The following is a 16566-nucleotide window of genomic DNA, read 5'->3' as shown; positions in this document are numbered from 1 at the left end:
GGGGCCGATTCCGGACCACTTTTTCTGTCAAACTCGGACCACTTGCAACTCGGCTTCTGATTGGATCATGAGGAAAACAATTGACAAAGATAAATGCAAAGGCATCACCCGAAAAGCAACGTCGCGAATTGATTTTGGGCAAGCACCTGGAAAATCCTCAACTCTCTCATCGGGCCTTCGGAAAACAACTTGAAATCGCGCAGTCAACGGTCAGTCGTGTGATAAAACGTTACTACCAAACTCTAAGTATCGAACGGAGGAAGAAATGCGGTCAGAATAGATGTTCTATTAGTGTTCAGAATTACAAGCGTGTCGTAAAAGCGTTTAGGCGGAATCCCAGTGCTTCGGTCAGGGATGTCCAATAATATCCAAAAAGTTGAATCTGCCAAAGTCTTTCGTTAGCAGAGCCGGTAGGGACAAAGTGCGGAAGGCTCCAAATCGTGACGAAAGGCAAAATACGGTGGGAAAGTCACGGGCCCGGAAACTGGATGATACGTCAAGGCGGACTTCCGGGGCTACTGTTTTTCACGGCCAAGCACAAGTTCGATGTACCGGAGGAAGTAAGAAAGCAGAAACTTTCAAAGTTTGCCAAGAAATACATGATTTAGGAAGCGATTTGCTCGTGTGGCAAACTGAGTGCGCCGCTCGTGACTACCGGGACTGTAAACGGGCAGATCTACCTCAAGGCAGTGTCTACAGAAGCGTCGGCTTCCTCTGTTGATGCAACACGAGAGTCCTCCTATTTTCTGGCCGAATCAAGCTTCGTTTCACTCTTCAAAGGATATCCAGGAATGGTACGAAGCCAAGAGGTCACTTTCGTATCCGAGGATATGGAACACCACTGGTACTCAGTATGAAAGTTGTACAGCAATTGCTGATCGATCAGGGAAAGTGATACTCATTGGGAAAAGGGGGAAAAACAACTTAGTTTTGATTTATGAACAATAAATGTCTTGTTTTCATACCTCTCTTCGTTCTATTATGCGTTTTTCTTTCTTTTTGCAGTATTGGTTCCTGTCACCTCCTTCATTCTCGCACACACACATTGGCTGACTGAATACATATGGGCTGCTGTCACTTTTGACACTCCTTGCCTATTAGCCTGTGTAATCCTAAACTTCTTTTTTGCCAAACATGCAATATTTATTTGATTCTGACTGTATTTGACTGTTTTTCGATTAACATGTAATAGATGAATTTTGAATTTTTCTTTCTTTAATGTATACTTTCTCAGCTTCGTTTTAACCTCTAACATGTTTTGCATTTGCTAATGCATGTGAAAACAACTGTATGCCACTGGTGTCCAATAACTGAACGTTTTGTCAACCGACACAATAAATATATTTATTGAATATTTTTGCAAAATATCAGGTTATATAGCATCCTTCAAAAGCCGTCGAACGACGTTATGTGTTTAAGGAGATGTGTATTCATCGTTAAAATATACAGAGAAAGCCGATATATGTAGATTACAATCAACAGACTGGGATGACGAGAAAAATAGGTTTTGAGGTCATAAAAGCATTTGGTGAAGTTTAGAAAAATCTCGAGGGGGAATTCAAACCAATTTCATTGAGCATTTGAACAATTTCGTTTGACTGTTTGTTTGACAAACATACACTACTCTCTACTATACTTCTCCAATTATGAAAATCCATTTGGTTTCCTTTCGTTTGCTTAAATATTTCCTACTCTCAACTACAAGGGGTTTTAAATAGTTTTTCAAACATATCTCTTTTTTTCATTCGCTTGGCATTCGTTAATATAGATATCTGGGTGTTTCATCATATATATTTCAGCTATAAACATCTTACTTTTCCATATTCTAAATTTCCGATTCCGATTCTCTCTCTGGGATTCACTGCATGCTATCATTTTATTCTAAAATTTTCCCTTTGGGTTCTATCTCTGAATTGATAAAAACAGGATCGTGTTCTTACGAGCAAACAAGAGTGAAGGGTGTGAGGAAATGCAACATTATTGGGGTGGTAAATGCGTACAAATTATTTGCGAGTCTTACTTGTTTATATGTGGGTCCGATTTGATTATGTTTTATCGAATTATTGTGATGAAATGAAGTGAGCAGATTTAGAATTGTTTTCTTTTCTCCATTGCTGATACATGACTCCTAAAGATATATAGACAAACCCTTTAGTATATACGAAATAAATATAGAACCCAATCCATCCTCTACGGTTGCTTGTTTCCACACTTCTGATTATTTGATTGATAATGATGTATGTAATTGATTCTTGAGTATCCAAAATTGCGTAATAAATATGTGTTTGTTGATTTTTGTTTGTGTTCTGTCATGTTCTCTCGTAGCAGAATATGTTAATTGAGTGTCCTGACTGAGTGAGAGTATAAATATGGTGACACTGTCGTCGTCGTCGTCGCACAATTCCTAGCTAGAGAAATCGAAGTATCAAAACTATTGGTTCATAATTTTGTGTTACAGCGTATGAGTTTCAACTCTTGGTTTAAGTTAGTACAAAAACTCTTGTTAAAAACTTTATATGATGGCGATTTCAAATGAGACTACAGATTTGCGATGCTTATTAACGATGGTGAATGGAAGCTGCTGGTGAATTAATTTGCTCGATTGTTCGGTATATTATTTTTGCGTGAAAAGTCAAAACTGAATGCCCCCATTAAGTGGTACATAAGAAACCATCTCAATATGAGTCAGTTCTTTTTTTAAATATATTATTGTAGCATGCTCATCAAAAGTCGCTTTTTCAGCTACTCTCTGTCCAACTTCTATAAGACCACCCTGATTCTATGTCGTTGCAACACAAACAGTTAGAATTTCAACAAGTTACATTCATACATTGTTGAACGCTTAGAATAAAGTATATTTAACGTCAATTTCGTTCAAAAGAGTTGTTTGTTTATTTATTGTGCTTAAATATGATAATTTCAGCTGTCCAGCTTCTATAAGACCATTTCAAAATTCATAAGTATTATCAATGTAAAATTCAAAACGATCGGCTGATTTACATGTCAATAATTGACAACCTCACCATTTTGGCTAATAACCTGGAAAATTCGTGTTGGAATACTATTTACCAAATTCTGCTGAAAGGAAATTCTCGATATGTTTTTATGTTTCCGAAATTGCGACCTTGAGCTCTACAATCGTGGTGTACCGTTTTCCCTCAGTGTAGATTCTGCGTACAAGGATCCCCCTAAGATTTTCAACAGGATTCAGATCTGGAGAGTGATTCCGCCAGTCCAATAAAATAAGTTTTTGGTCCTCAATAAATTGCTTAGATTCCTTGCTGTTATGAATAGTGGCATTGTTTTGCTGGAATGTGAATTTTTGTGACGATATCCACGCAAAAACGGTAGGAGAAATGATTTCAGAACATGTATGTAATCCTTGAATGATGTGAAAGCTATCTTGAAAGCTAGCTTTCCGGTTGCACAGAATCCCGCCCAAAACATGCACGAGCCTCCACCAAAATTTCTGGTTGAAAAAAAAAAACTGTTCCTTCTTCCGTAAATCACGACAGTACCCGTTGAAACCATCAGGACCATCCAAATTGAACTTGTTTTCGTCAGTGAAGATAACCTATACATTGATAAAATTTTTCGTTATGGTATATAGCAAAATGTATTTTTTGGAAACATTCTTTGTCACAACATATCATGTCCCATTGTCGGTTCATGTGAGCTTTGGCAAAACTCAGACGTCTTCCAATGTAAGATGGTGTAAGTTGAGGAGCTTTAACCTTTTAAACCCTCTTTATGTGAGGATTTTTTACCAATACTTGACGAATTGTCACCCGAGTAACATTTAAATTAAAATATTGCTTTATTTGCATAAGCGGTTTTGAGGTATTCGAAGCTGTTCTAGCTATTTCCCGCTCATCCCGGTCAGAGAGCTTCGATTTACGTGGAGCTTACTCCTTCTTACCGTATCCTTGAGGATTCGTCAAATAATTGAGCACCACTTGATGGGATCGTCCAATCCGACGAGAAATTTCTCTGATACCAACATTTTTCTGATGAAATGCATCGATTTGTCTTTCTTTTCTCTTCGTGAGCGCTTTTCCATTCGGCATTTTCCAGATTTATTAATCAAAACAAATAAAACAACGGAAAATGTAACTGCTCTTATATAAACTTGACACTTGAAAAATACAAAACATTTGGTTTACGCTCAGCGCTTGCACACACACATATGAAAATAATACAGTGTATGGTGGTCACCAATACCAACACACTAGAATATAAGTTGAAGCATTGTTTGTTTACAATGGCACAAAGCAGCAAGATCATCACCTGGTCTTATAGAAGTTGGACAGAGTGTACTGTCACTAGGTGTCGTTTCTCTTTCAAACGCATGATCATGTAAACCGGTAATTCTATTAGGAGTATTTTTTCGTCGATTTGTAGTGCTGATTAAATAGCATGGTGTTGATCGGTTTGCAAAAGTATATACGATTTCTCCTATTTGATAATGTCTATCAATCTATATCGAATGATTCGCGTTTAAGTAGAGTTTTGATTGATTGAAACACGTAAAAAATGTTGTCCTGGCAAATCTTTGCTGTATGAAGCACTGTTCGCACACATAATTCGAGAACTCTCTTTGAATCTCTAATTAAACGGAAGGGTATCAAGAGCCTAACAAAGTTAATGGGAATGTCGCCAGGATGAACGAATGTCAAAGAAACGATCTGGATTGAATTCATACAAAGTACAAAGTGTCCCCGGCCGATAAATAAAATTCGACGGCAAGACGGCAAATTGAACACTTAGGTTCATAAATGAGACTGTAGAGCATTAGTGTTGTCACGTCTGTTTATCGTTTGTAATGCTATTGTCTAATTTAAAAAACAATAAAAGCGATCTTGTTGTGTGTTCGATCAAAATAGATATGAAATGATTCGAAGGGAAGGGTTTATTAAACAAAAGCCGAATATATGGTTAAAGGAATGTCATGTTCGGCGTCATTTAGATATTTTGATTTTTCTTTCGGTTCTGATCTTCAGATTAACCAAACATTTGGCTCGTTGGATGAGTTTCAGGTTGTAGCCTATTCGTTTATTTTGACGTTTGCCTGCTTGAAGTGCGCTCCACATACAACGTCCCGTCACCGTGAAGTCAACGTAAAGGATGAAATGTCAAATATTCTCCCATGGAAATTGAATTCACATACACCATCACCGGCAACTTTGAAGCTGTTAAAATAAGTCCAAGAGAATAGTTGACGGCACGGTGACGGTAACCCTTCAGGAATCACTCATGGAGCTTCATTATTTAACAACATTCACTCTCTCGATCTTCAACCAAACCTCAATCATAGCACTGCCGTTTTTAAATCCGCTAATATGGATGCTTTTCAGATTACTCAAATAATATCAAAACCATTTGAATGAGGAATCCTCTAAACCAGTGGTGGCCATCCTGCGGCTTTGTTCATGCGGCCCGCAGCCTCATTTGAAAAATGATGAAAATTGTTTTTTGTTCTGAGTGATGAATCAATCTAGTTAATAGTTTCTTCAGAAAACTGAGTAAAAATAAATTTGTGAGCAGTTCTTGTTAACCGTGTGTATCCAAGATGATCATTGTCTGTTTCCATTGTCTCATCTTTCCCATTTTTTCTATGCTAATTCATCCTTCTGACAGTTATTCTTGTTAGTTCTCAATGGACTTTTTCACGCTTTTGGTGCTGTTCTGCTCACACTCATATTAATTCATGCGGGTAACTCCAGTAACTTCTGTCAATGTTGGTACTTATGTATTAACGCCAACGGAGTGTTTTTTTACTATGTGTTTATTTTTGCGTGATAAAATTAATTCTGAGGTCAATGTAAAGGGGGCGAAGTCCTGATCTAACGTGGCTAAAGAACCGAGGCGCCCTCAAGCCGTGGAGATGACGCAATCCGAATCGGCCGCCGTCCTACCGTCTGAAGCGGCGGCCTCTCGCAAGCCAACCTTTAACCGACGCCCGGTATATTTGAAACATAGGAGATAATCCTTTAGTTAGGTCCGACCGAGCGTTGGAGGGCATATGTTTGCCTGGTACATTACGTTGGTCCGGTTAATTTTTGCTTTGAAATATATCGTTCATACATTTTTCCCGGGTCGGCGGCCGACTCGGATTGCGTCACCTCAGCGGCTTGGGGCCGCCTCAGTCCCTCCCCCCGTTGAATGGAGACTTCGACCCCATTACATTGACCTCACAATATTTTTTGTAGGAATTTTTTTAGCCATTTTAGCTATATTTTTTGGACACATTCAAAGAAAGGAACGACAAAAGGCATCCGTATGTTCGATGCACCGCGTAAAGTTTAGCTGAAATTCGATCCGTTGTAGAAGAAAATTTCCGGTGCTCCTGATTAGTGTGGTAAGTTTAATTTTGATTTTGCTTTCCATATTTCATATTATTGTTGACTTAGACCTTATAAAATAGCGAAGGTGGTTTTGCTTCTTCATCTTCGGAAACATCCCGTAATTTTTGAGTAACACATGCAGTATCATTGAATCATACATCCAGAGAATTTGTGTGCCAAAATGCAGAATTAAAGGATGTCATGAAGGATATCGTCGAAATCGTGAACTAAGAATTTAATTTTGTCTATTTTATGACACTCAAAATTTCCAAAGCAACGTCAACTAGGAAATAGTTTGAGGCACTCCAGGCGATGAAGGTTGATTTTTGTCGCAGATTTGGAAATCCCCTAAACTTTTTCGTTGAAGAATATTATGCAGATGGAACATATTGAAACGCAGTGTGATTCAGAGCTGCGTGACAAATTTGATAGCCATTACCTTTTGGATTTCTTCTCTAAATTTGTTCCAGGAGCGCGATTTCCAGAACTGAGGAAACATGCTCTTCTTATTCCTCGATCCAAATACATTTAGGGGTAGTGGGGGCAAATTGGCCATAAGGGGCAAAGTGGTCACCTGCTTGTTTGATAGTATAACAATTGACTATTGACACCGTATTGACCTGTCACATGTCAAAATATAAATAAAAACAGAAATTGCTCTCTCGATAGCCATTCGGCCGTAGTTCTGTGCGCATGGTATCTAAGGAATTTCTCATGAAATCTAGTTTATTCAATCGGATATATTGGACGATTTGTCAGTTTAGACAACTGTTCACATATTCTAGGAGAGGTGAACACATATTTTGTTCAATCTCAGCGCTTAATTAGCATAGAAATTATTTTGATGTTTGGGGGCAAAGTGGTCATAGGTTCATAACGACTTACAATGTTCTGTTTACTAAAGCTAATATACATTATCACATTCTGCTCTTGAAGAGGTTCCTTTTGTGGCTTTGACCCTGGAAAAATATGCCACTCCAACTAAACCAAGCCTCATTTTGCGGAACGTTATGTGTTTCTTACAACGTTTTTGTATGCATCAGAAAATTTAAATTTAGACTCTAGGTGAATAGACCAAGCTTATTTCATACATGTACCTACTATATCGAATATGATTTGAACAAATTTAGACGAAAAAAACGCATAAATCTATCACATTGAGCTTGATATGTGCGAGTGACTACTTTGCCCCCACTAGGTGACCACTTTACCTCCAAGCAAAAAAAAAATCGCTTTTTCACTTTTTTTTCTAATGATAAAAATGTACTATTTTGAATCTTGAACAACAATGAGTTGAACTATGGTATTCTAAGAGAAACGGGAATTGCGGTATGCGGTATGTGGACGCTGGAAATGGACATATTCCTTAGGGTGACCACTATGCCCCCACTTCCCCTATAAGATTTTTTTTCGTTATGAAACAAGTGCAATCGAAATCAATGAGCAAAATAACTGATAATTTGGAAACTTCGATTCGCATAACAATCTTCAACGTCCAATGAACTGACTCAAAAAAGATGTTTAGGTAAAATTGAAATGGCTTTGAAGTAAGTTTGTATTTCAGCATTTACTATATTGAAATAAAATAAAAAAAATATAGTAATAAGTTTTACAAATACTGAAAGAACACCGACTATGACAACGATACCTTCTTCATATTATGAAACAGAATAGTTTCTAATTTAAATGCTATAGTGAGCCATGGATAGTTAAATCCGTATATTTTACATTTTATCATAAATAGAGGTGGGGTAAAATAATTGCGACCCGCAATATTTTATTTAATTTGAAGATGAATTGACAACAATAACACATGCCAAAGCCATATTATATGGGGTTTGCAAAAAGCTGCCATACAAACCATCCACACTATAAATTAATAAAAAGTATAGTATAAATATTATAATAATATGGTTATAATTTTATTATTTTTTTACATATCCTATAGTTATACCTAGGTGCTTTTCTATCAAATTCCTTTTAAAAATCCTAGTCAATTTGAACGAGGAAAGTGTCACCCATATCTGGGTGACGGGGCGTCGAAAGTGTTAATATGATTACCTTCCCGTACTGTCAATAACGAGCAGCTTATGCATGAATCGGCGAGGGGCCACTTCGAATCAGTCGCCCAAAGTGCAAATGTTGAAAGAAACACTGCAACATGTGAACGGACACGTTTAGAGAGGAAATAATTCAGTTTGGGCCCCGTCCGATGACAACTTATTGAAACGGTTGGAGCGTACAAACAATTTCTGTTACATAGTCTTGTTTCTGCTAGCGAGCAGTCAACATCGAATTGCGTTGCGATTTCTTTTTCTTATATCAAACTCAAAGGCGAAATGATATCGTCGTTGGTTTTCATAATTTTTCAGCAATTTCAGCGGTTTTAATGTTTTGTTCATTAGAAATGCGGTAGTGGTGGAACAAACGAAAAATCACTTGTGACAGTGTGTATATCCACTGTGAAAAGACCCCTGCGATGGCTATTATAGCTATAATATCAAGAAGAAAAAAAAAAACGCCTGCAATTCTTGTTCATAATTTTCGTGTTCGTCGTATTATTCTCGTGAGGGAAAAAATGAATCACGATTAAACCTTCTTAGATTGGTTTCACGAGCCACGCCAGGGTTTTTTAGGGCCACCAAAACATTCTACTAAACAATTATTTGAAAAAAAAAAAATTCGATGCACTTTAAAATAAAATCCGTAATAATTGAAATTTTTAGTAGAATCCGTTGATTATGACGTCTTTCCCTCAATTCCCTTCGATGTAATTATAAACGGATTCTACTGTAGTTTATAATTTTTTGTCGGGAGAATGTTTGTGTAAATTTATAAGTGTGTTCGGACTGATTGATACCTTTTTTTTGTGAATTTAAATAATATTTCAGGATTTTTTAATCCATCATTTAAATGTTCATCTTATTTCAAGCCGGAAGCGAACAAGGTGTTTTCTACCTAAATGATAAAATGATGGTTTGTGATTTCAAATTCTTCACTAGGATAAAATTTACATGATGTAAAAACCAGACTATGATATGCTGTCCGAACCTCGCCATTATATCTACGGAATTTTATGTCTGCTAAAAACTGGGTGTTAATTAAATCGCAGGTTTGCTTGCAATTTATCTCTACTTCCGAAGGCGAATCAGATTCAGTTACCTTCATAGTATTCTTGATACCTTTTTTTGGATCAGACTAAATCCGAAGAACTCTTGCCTTTTCACACACATTTTCGAATACCGTCTTGATCACAAAATTCACAAAATCACCACCATCAATCAATGAACTTAATCACCCATTTTTAATTTTTGTAAGGTGTCACATCTTATGATGACATTCCTAGCTAATTAGCTAGCGACATAGAGGGGCTGCGAACTGTAAGCTGAATACATTTGCTTCGCTGTAACAGATGCAAATGAGGAAGGAGCTTTGAACATGGAGACAGAAGCGGATCCTGTGTGGTTGATAACGGATAACGGTCTGTACCCTGGAACCTGCAGAATGGTATACGAATTTCGAGGTCGAGTACGCACGATTGCTGAACTATCGAAGCGCAAAGGCTGGGATCGCTGCTGAAAGAAGGCGATTGATGATGATGATGATGATGTTGAATTAAAGGGGCTTCAAACTTTTCAGTTCATTCGCCTCTAAATAGGCGATTGAAGATAAGATGGATTCATTTAGGGTCTTTTGAGTTAGGCATGGAAGCGGCAGATTTAGTAACCGGTACAGTGCTTGTCCCATGGCGAGAGGCTTCACACAGAAAATAGGGTCTGAATAGTCACACCGAGACCAGCTCTCCAGTAGTGTAAATGTATACTCTTCGAGTAGGTTTTAACTTTGACGAATAAGAAGCCCCTGCCTTTACAGCAAATGGGTATGAATTGGAATTGAATTTAAAAATTAAAATTTATTTTTCTCACAGACTTTTTTTTTCATATTAATAAAATTCTTTAAAAAAAACATGAATATCGCAAACTATTACCAACAAGTCACCCATTTATCGGAAGAAGGGCACTGCTTTTTTTAACAACAAATTTTTCATGTTTTCTTGAAAAATTACTATCAATGTTTTACTCGTAACATTTTTGTGTGTAAAATATTGTAATTGACATGTTCTGCAAACTTTCTACTGTGTGGGAAAATGTCAAAAACATGTCAAACGGAAGAATTTACACACAAAAATGTCATGAGTAAAACATTATTTTTCAGATATCTCCATACAAAAATTCCAAATATTCCAGAAATTGTAAAAGATAGAAAGTTCACGTCTTTAACAACATTTTATATTTTAATAAGATCGATAACTTTGTTGAACACACTATACCGCTTTTTTCACAGAAAACATGAAAAAGTTGTTGTTAGAAATTTTTTTCCCTGCAAAAGTGCCCATCATTCGATGTATGGATGACTTGTTTGCTTTTTGTACAGGTTTTTCATATATTTTTTTAAGAATTAAAAAACATGTTTTTGAGAAAAATGTATTTTAATTTCTAAAATAATTTTCTTCAGTGTTATTTTAAGAAAATTGATTTTTTTCATAAAAATTCAAACATTTTCCTACATTTTGTTCTTTGACCGAAATTTTGTATATGTTGGGTTCTATTATAAAATTCGAGTCGATACCGAGTGATAGCTGTCGGTGCAACTGTCAAATTTTTGTTGTTTGAGTTGTTTGGTTTGTTTGTTGCATTATTTCAGAGAAGTATATTGTTTTGGTTTGCGTCCCTGACATTTTCCTTTGGGAAATTTCAGAAACGTTTAAATATATGCAGTCGCATGCATTCACAAAATACGAAATTTTGCTCGGTGTGAAGGTGATAATGATTGTATCGACTTCTCGATTCGAATTATATAATAGGGCCCATTATTGTTTTTGAAACTTTAGTAAAAAATTAAGAAGGAAAAAAACTTTGACAGAAGTGACAGAAAAACCTATTATCGATCGAATAGGGTCGATTATATGACTTTCATTTTTGTAGGCCACGAGTACATTGGGAAATGTGGTATAACATCAGCCAGAGGATATTCGTAATATCAATTATATCACAACTTGAATAACCTGTAAATTTTTAATTTGAATCAAAATTTCAACATTTCAGCTGCAATGACCCAAACACAGTTCACGTTCATTTCTGTTAATTGATAATTCTTCTGTGCGCATTCAAAAAAAATATTTGCCAGAATCTCAGCTAACAGATTCGTTTGTTTGTGACAATATTGGACAAAATTGGATAATTGAATTTCACTAAGTGTGAAATGAGATGAAACATGTGTGGGAAAGGATATTAGATTAAGGATAATGCTACACAATCACAATCACCAGTAGCTTCCATTCCTCGCTGTGAAATGTTTCTAAGAACAACTGATTTGTGTCTAGCAGTTTATCATTTCGAGTTGATTATATTATTCGCCTTCTTTATAGTGCTATCCAGTAAATTTTACATTTTCCCACTTTTTGCGTGTTATATACCACCTGTCTTTTTTATTTTTTCGTTCATCTTCTTAAAACTTACTCAACAACCTTATCTACTTCAGAACGTCTCTTCCATCGCTTAAAAGCTTTCTTTCGTTCGTTAACATCAAAAATAATTGCTTTGGGCTGCGCCATCTTTTGCGCATCTATTGGTTAAAAAGATTTATCTCAACGTGGTCTCTTCTCCCCCATTTGGTTCTGTCTTTCGTTTATATTTAAAATCGTGCTATTTGCCTCGTTCCTTCACTAGGTATGATGATTAGCAGTACTATATTCTAGATATACATTTTTTTCTTCAAATTTTAGTTTTTTTTCTTATCTCAGTGGAAATATCATTTGTCGGCTTAACTATGTTTTCTGTTTTTTTCTCCAAGCGATTTTGAACCTCCTATTACGCCATTTATTACACTGAATATAAAAATTACTCCACACAAAAATCGTTACCACTAGCTCGTATATAAATTATATAACAATTTATCTTTGTCTTACGCCTTCTAACTCCAAAACGCAGGGGAACTGAGTCACACTAAAAAAAGAGAACAATCTAATATCTAAATAACAAACAAAAAAATAATCTACACGAAACAAAAATAAACGCCTGTTGGAATACTTGGGTCTGGGGGTGATTTTATTCCCGAGGGAAACCAGAAAAAAAATGAAACAATGGGCAACCTATCAGTCAAAGGTGGTCCAATTTCGGAACGCCCGGGGGCCGCTCTCATTATTGCTGGCGTTACTCGAGCGGCCGTTCACCAAGGTATTCACATTACCAAACTTGTTGAAACTATTATTACTACCTTTATCACTAGTACTACCATTAGAGTTTATATTTCCCTGTGGCTGTGTTGTATTGTTGCTCAGAAGACTTGCCGTGTGATGATGTTGTTGTTTGTCATTGCTAATGCTAGCGCTATCTAGGAGGGAGAACTTATCTAGACCATAGTTTCGAAGCAGTTCGAAATCGTTCTGGACGCTGTTGGGCGTGAGTTTGGTGGAGATGTTGCCTCCGGGACCAATATGCTTTCCACCACCTCCTTGCGACAGTGAGTGTTGATGGTGTGCGTGGTGGTAGTTTTGCAATGCGGTCGAAACGTTGGCATTGAAGGACGAGGACAGTTGCGATGCCGATTTGTGGTGAAGGTGTGTCGGGGTGAAGTAAGGGTAAATTGGATTATTTATGCCGAGTGCCATTGTCGGTGGCGATCTGGCCGGTGGACTTGCACCGGGGATATTGCTGCTGGTATTGTTGGGAGTGGTGGCTGCGGTGGTTAGTGCACAAGGAACTACCGAGCTCGCGGGGATTGGTCTAGCGTTTTCGTTTAGCGGATCAAAGTCTTCTAGCTCAAAGCTGGAATTGGTCGTGTCCAGGTTGATCAGGTCTTGGAATTTGTCATGCTCGCTGGTGGGCGTCGATGTTGACTTGGCGGGAGAGGCTCCCGGTTTGGTAGTTGGAGGAATGCATGATGCAGTGTTAGCGTCGGCCACGTCAACGTTAGACTGGAAGAATACGGTAAACGGGTGTAAGCGAGAGTTTTCGTTCTGGAGGGTAACAATGAAGAAGTGCTTCCTGAAAGGGAAGCGGTTAAAAGTGTTTCTTTTCGGAATCACTTGAACGTTTTTTCGTGAGTTGACACAATATGATGAAAACGATGAAAAGGGTGACCACTTTAATTCTTATGTATCGTATTAGAACGCAGCGTAAAATATGAAGAATATTCTTCAGATTGTATTCTTCACATAAATCATGGATGCAGTTTTCTCTCCACACAAAACGATTGCATTAAAGGTAATTTAGATATCAGCTACTTTGCATGGAACTGGGAATCGTTCAGGACGAAAATGATTCAAGGGCAACTGAATACAACCATGTTACAACAAATTTCCTAAAATGAATTATTTTTGTGGGTTCAAAATAAACTGGTGTCCGTAAATGTTGAAAAAAGGGACATGGTTTCTGTTGCTTCTGGGTGCACTGCCTCAGATTTATTATTACTGAATAATAACAGCTGCCTTGCAGAAAAAAAACATAAAAATTATCATAACAAAAGAAAAAAGCTTTCGGAGGTCTTGATAGTCGAAAAAAGAAATGAAAAAAAAAGTTTTAAAGAAATCAAAGGAGATAAGCAAAAAAAAAGGCTTGCAGTGCATATATTGAAGAATACTTGTATTGGTGTTCTGATGAAATGAAATTTCAGTTTAAGCTACGCAAAAATAAACAAAGTGTTGCTAAAAACTAGAAGTGGGTTGTATCTGTGACATAACCGCAAGGTGAACGTAAGACTAACGTTGGCTTAACAATTAATGAGTAACAAGCATATAACTATTAGACATTTCATCTTTCGAAAAAAGTGATTATCATAGCACTTCGTTCAGTCGGAAAAGAATTATTAACGCTCAACCGAGGAATCGATTCTTCCTTGGAAATACCCAGCGCAAATAGTACCCCCACCCCAAACCCTGACAATTGGAACCATCGTTGATCCAGAGCGGAATTATTAACGCTTGAGAAGCAATGGCTTCCTCCTCGGAATTAAACAGCAAAAATACTACCCTCTTTCCAACAATTGGAAGCGAAGATCGATTGCGACATTCGTGAACAAATAATTTTATAACTCTGCTTTCATAAATGTGATTTCATCGACATGGTGAATAATTTCTACTACACCATATCAAACATTTCGTATTCTTAACTATCAAATCCATAGCCAATGGCACCCATCGGTATCGAATTATGGGCGCTAGCTTATATACGGATTTGTGTAATTTCAATAGCTTGTTTTGAAAGCAATTTTAAAGCTATTGAAACAAGTTTTTGGGTCAATAATTAACAATCATATAACTCTTGGATATTTTTTCTTTCGAATGAAATGATTATCATACCACTCCGTTCAGCACAGAGGTATTAATGTGTTAAACCTTGCACTCCAAGCTTCACTCTTTCGTTTTCGAAACATTGAACTTACACCCGGTACAAAAATGAAAGACGTATTCCTACGTGTCGCAATGGATACACGTGCTGATACCGATCCAATGATGCCGACAGCAAAAAAAGTCGGGAAGCTGAGTTAAACGTTCGCGCCCCGAGGTTTGATTTCAGAACATCAGCTAGAAGAAAACGAACGAAAATGCGGTCGATGTCGGATAACCAGGAAGACCAGTATGGAGCAGGTACAGCAGTGGGTGGCACGGAGATGGTGTCGATGCTGTGGGATATCGACAGAAAGATCCGAGCGTGATTACCAAGTCGTCTGGGAGAGAAGGGACGAAACATCATGAGGACGTTCAACCAGCAATAAAACCAGCACTGGAGAAGCGACTGAAGTGTGATCCACAACGAGAACGGAAGCTTTAACAACACGAAATCCATCGGGTAGAACTCCCACAGTCAGTGGAGTTATTTTTGGAGCAGCTCCGAAAGCATATTAAACCACCCATCTCTCCACCGGTAAGTAAGCGTAACTGTCCAGCCCTCATGCCCCGCGATACTCCGTTAACTCACTCCTCTACCAGTGACAACTCATGGTCCACGAAAAGCAGTCACTGTCAAGGCGGATCTATGGTACTAGGTGAGGTTATTTCGGCACGAAGTGGGTGAAGCGAGCGGCATATGGAAACAGTAAGAAAGAAAGCAGAAGGGGAATTATTTACCTGAAACATGAAAGAGAGCGATTGATCACAAGCGAGATTATGCACAAGCGTATTGCGTTTCGTTTACAAACAAAACACAGTATACTTCAAACTTGGCTGCAGGGTGGTTTTGACATACTGGCTCACCTTAGGATATACTTCTAGGCGTCTTGATCACTGCATACGCGTTCCTGAATGACGGTTCGTCAAATACATTAGTGGAAGAGTCATTGATGAATGACCTCGAATTGACGGGGGAAAGAGTACCTTTATGTCTTACATGGACTGGTAATGTGACACGTATGGAAGCGACCACCTCTGAGAACATGGCCATCCGCAGTACCTCCTTTCAACACAAATTCCTCCACCAATACACCTGAAGCTCACCAATTCAAACAGAATCTCAGATCGACCATGTTCTGATAGATGGTCTGCATTTCTCGGATATAACTGACGTTAGAACCTATCGAGGTGCTAACATCGATTCGGACCACTACTTAGCGATAATTAAGATGCGCCCAAATCTCTCCGTTGTGAACAACATTCGGTACCGATGCTCGCGACGGTACAATCTTACGCGACTGAAAGAAGCAGATGTCACCGAAAGCTACGCACATTCGCTTGTAGCTGCGCTGCCGGAAGAGGACCAAATTAACAAAGCTCCTCTTGATGACTGTTGGAACATGATTCAAACAGCCAGAAACAGCAGTTCGATGAACACCTGAATGGCGTACAGGCAGAGGACCAAGATGGTGATGGAAGCGATTACGTTGGTGCAGTAAATAATGAAGATGTACCACCCCCAACGATAGGTGAAGTTAGGAATGCTATCAAACAGCTTAAGAACAACAAATCAACTGGCAAAGATGGTATTGAAGCGGAACTTATCAAGATGGACCCGGAAAGGTTGATTAGTTATCTACATCGGCTGATTGTCAGAATTTGGGAAACAGAACAGTCACAGGATGAATGGAAACATGGGGTTATTTGCCCTATCCTCAAGAAATGGGACAAATTGCACTGTGAAAACTTTCGTGCAATCACCGTCCTTAATGCCGCCTACAAAGTGCTTTCCCAAATCATTTTCCATCGTCTATCTCCAGTAACAAACAGATT

At 37.9% G+C, this 16566-nt stretch overlaps 1 protein-coding gene across 6 annotated transcripts in view; it reads right to left on the bottom strand.

Moving 5' to 3' along the window:
- Positions 1-928: 928 nt before the first annotated feature.
- The window catches only part of LOC129778991 (DENN domain-containing protein 1A), an 85105-nt gene continuing 69467 nt past the window's right edge, over positions 929-16566 (bottom strand). For 4 of the 6 annotated variants that reach the window (XM_055786216.1, XM_055786214.1, XM_055786217.1 and 1 more), the window contains one exon: positions 929-13320. In XM_055786216.1, coding sequence (XP_055642191.1) covers positions 12499-13320 — 822 coding nt within the window. In that variant the 3' untranslated portion in view covers positions 929-12498. The remainder of the gene's footprint in view (positions 13321-16566) is intronic. The other 2 variants (XR_008743541.1, XR_008743542.1) reach the window with 1 other exon arrangement.

This window comes from Toxorhynchites rutilus, chromosome 3, assembly GCF_029784135.1.
Source record: "Toxorhynchites rutilus septentrionalis strain SRP chromosome 3, ASM2978413v1, whole genome shotgun sequence".
Classification (NCBI taxonomy): Eukaryota; Metazoa; Arthropoda; class Insecta; order Diptera; family Culicidae; genus Toxorhynchites; species Toxorhynchites rutilus.
Note: the sequence above shows the minus strand (reverse complement) of the source record. Positions and strands in the feature narration are given on the sequence as shown.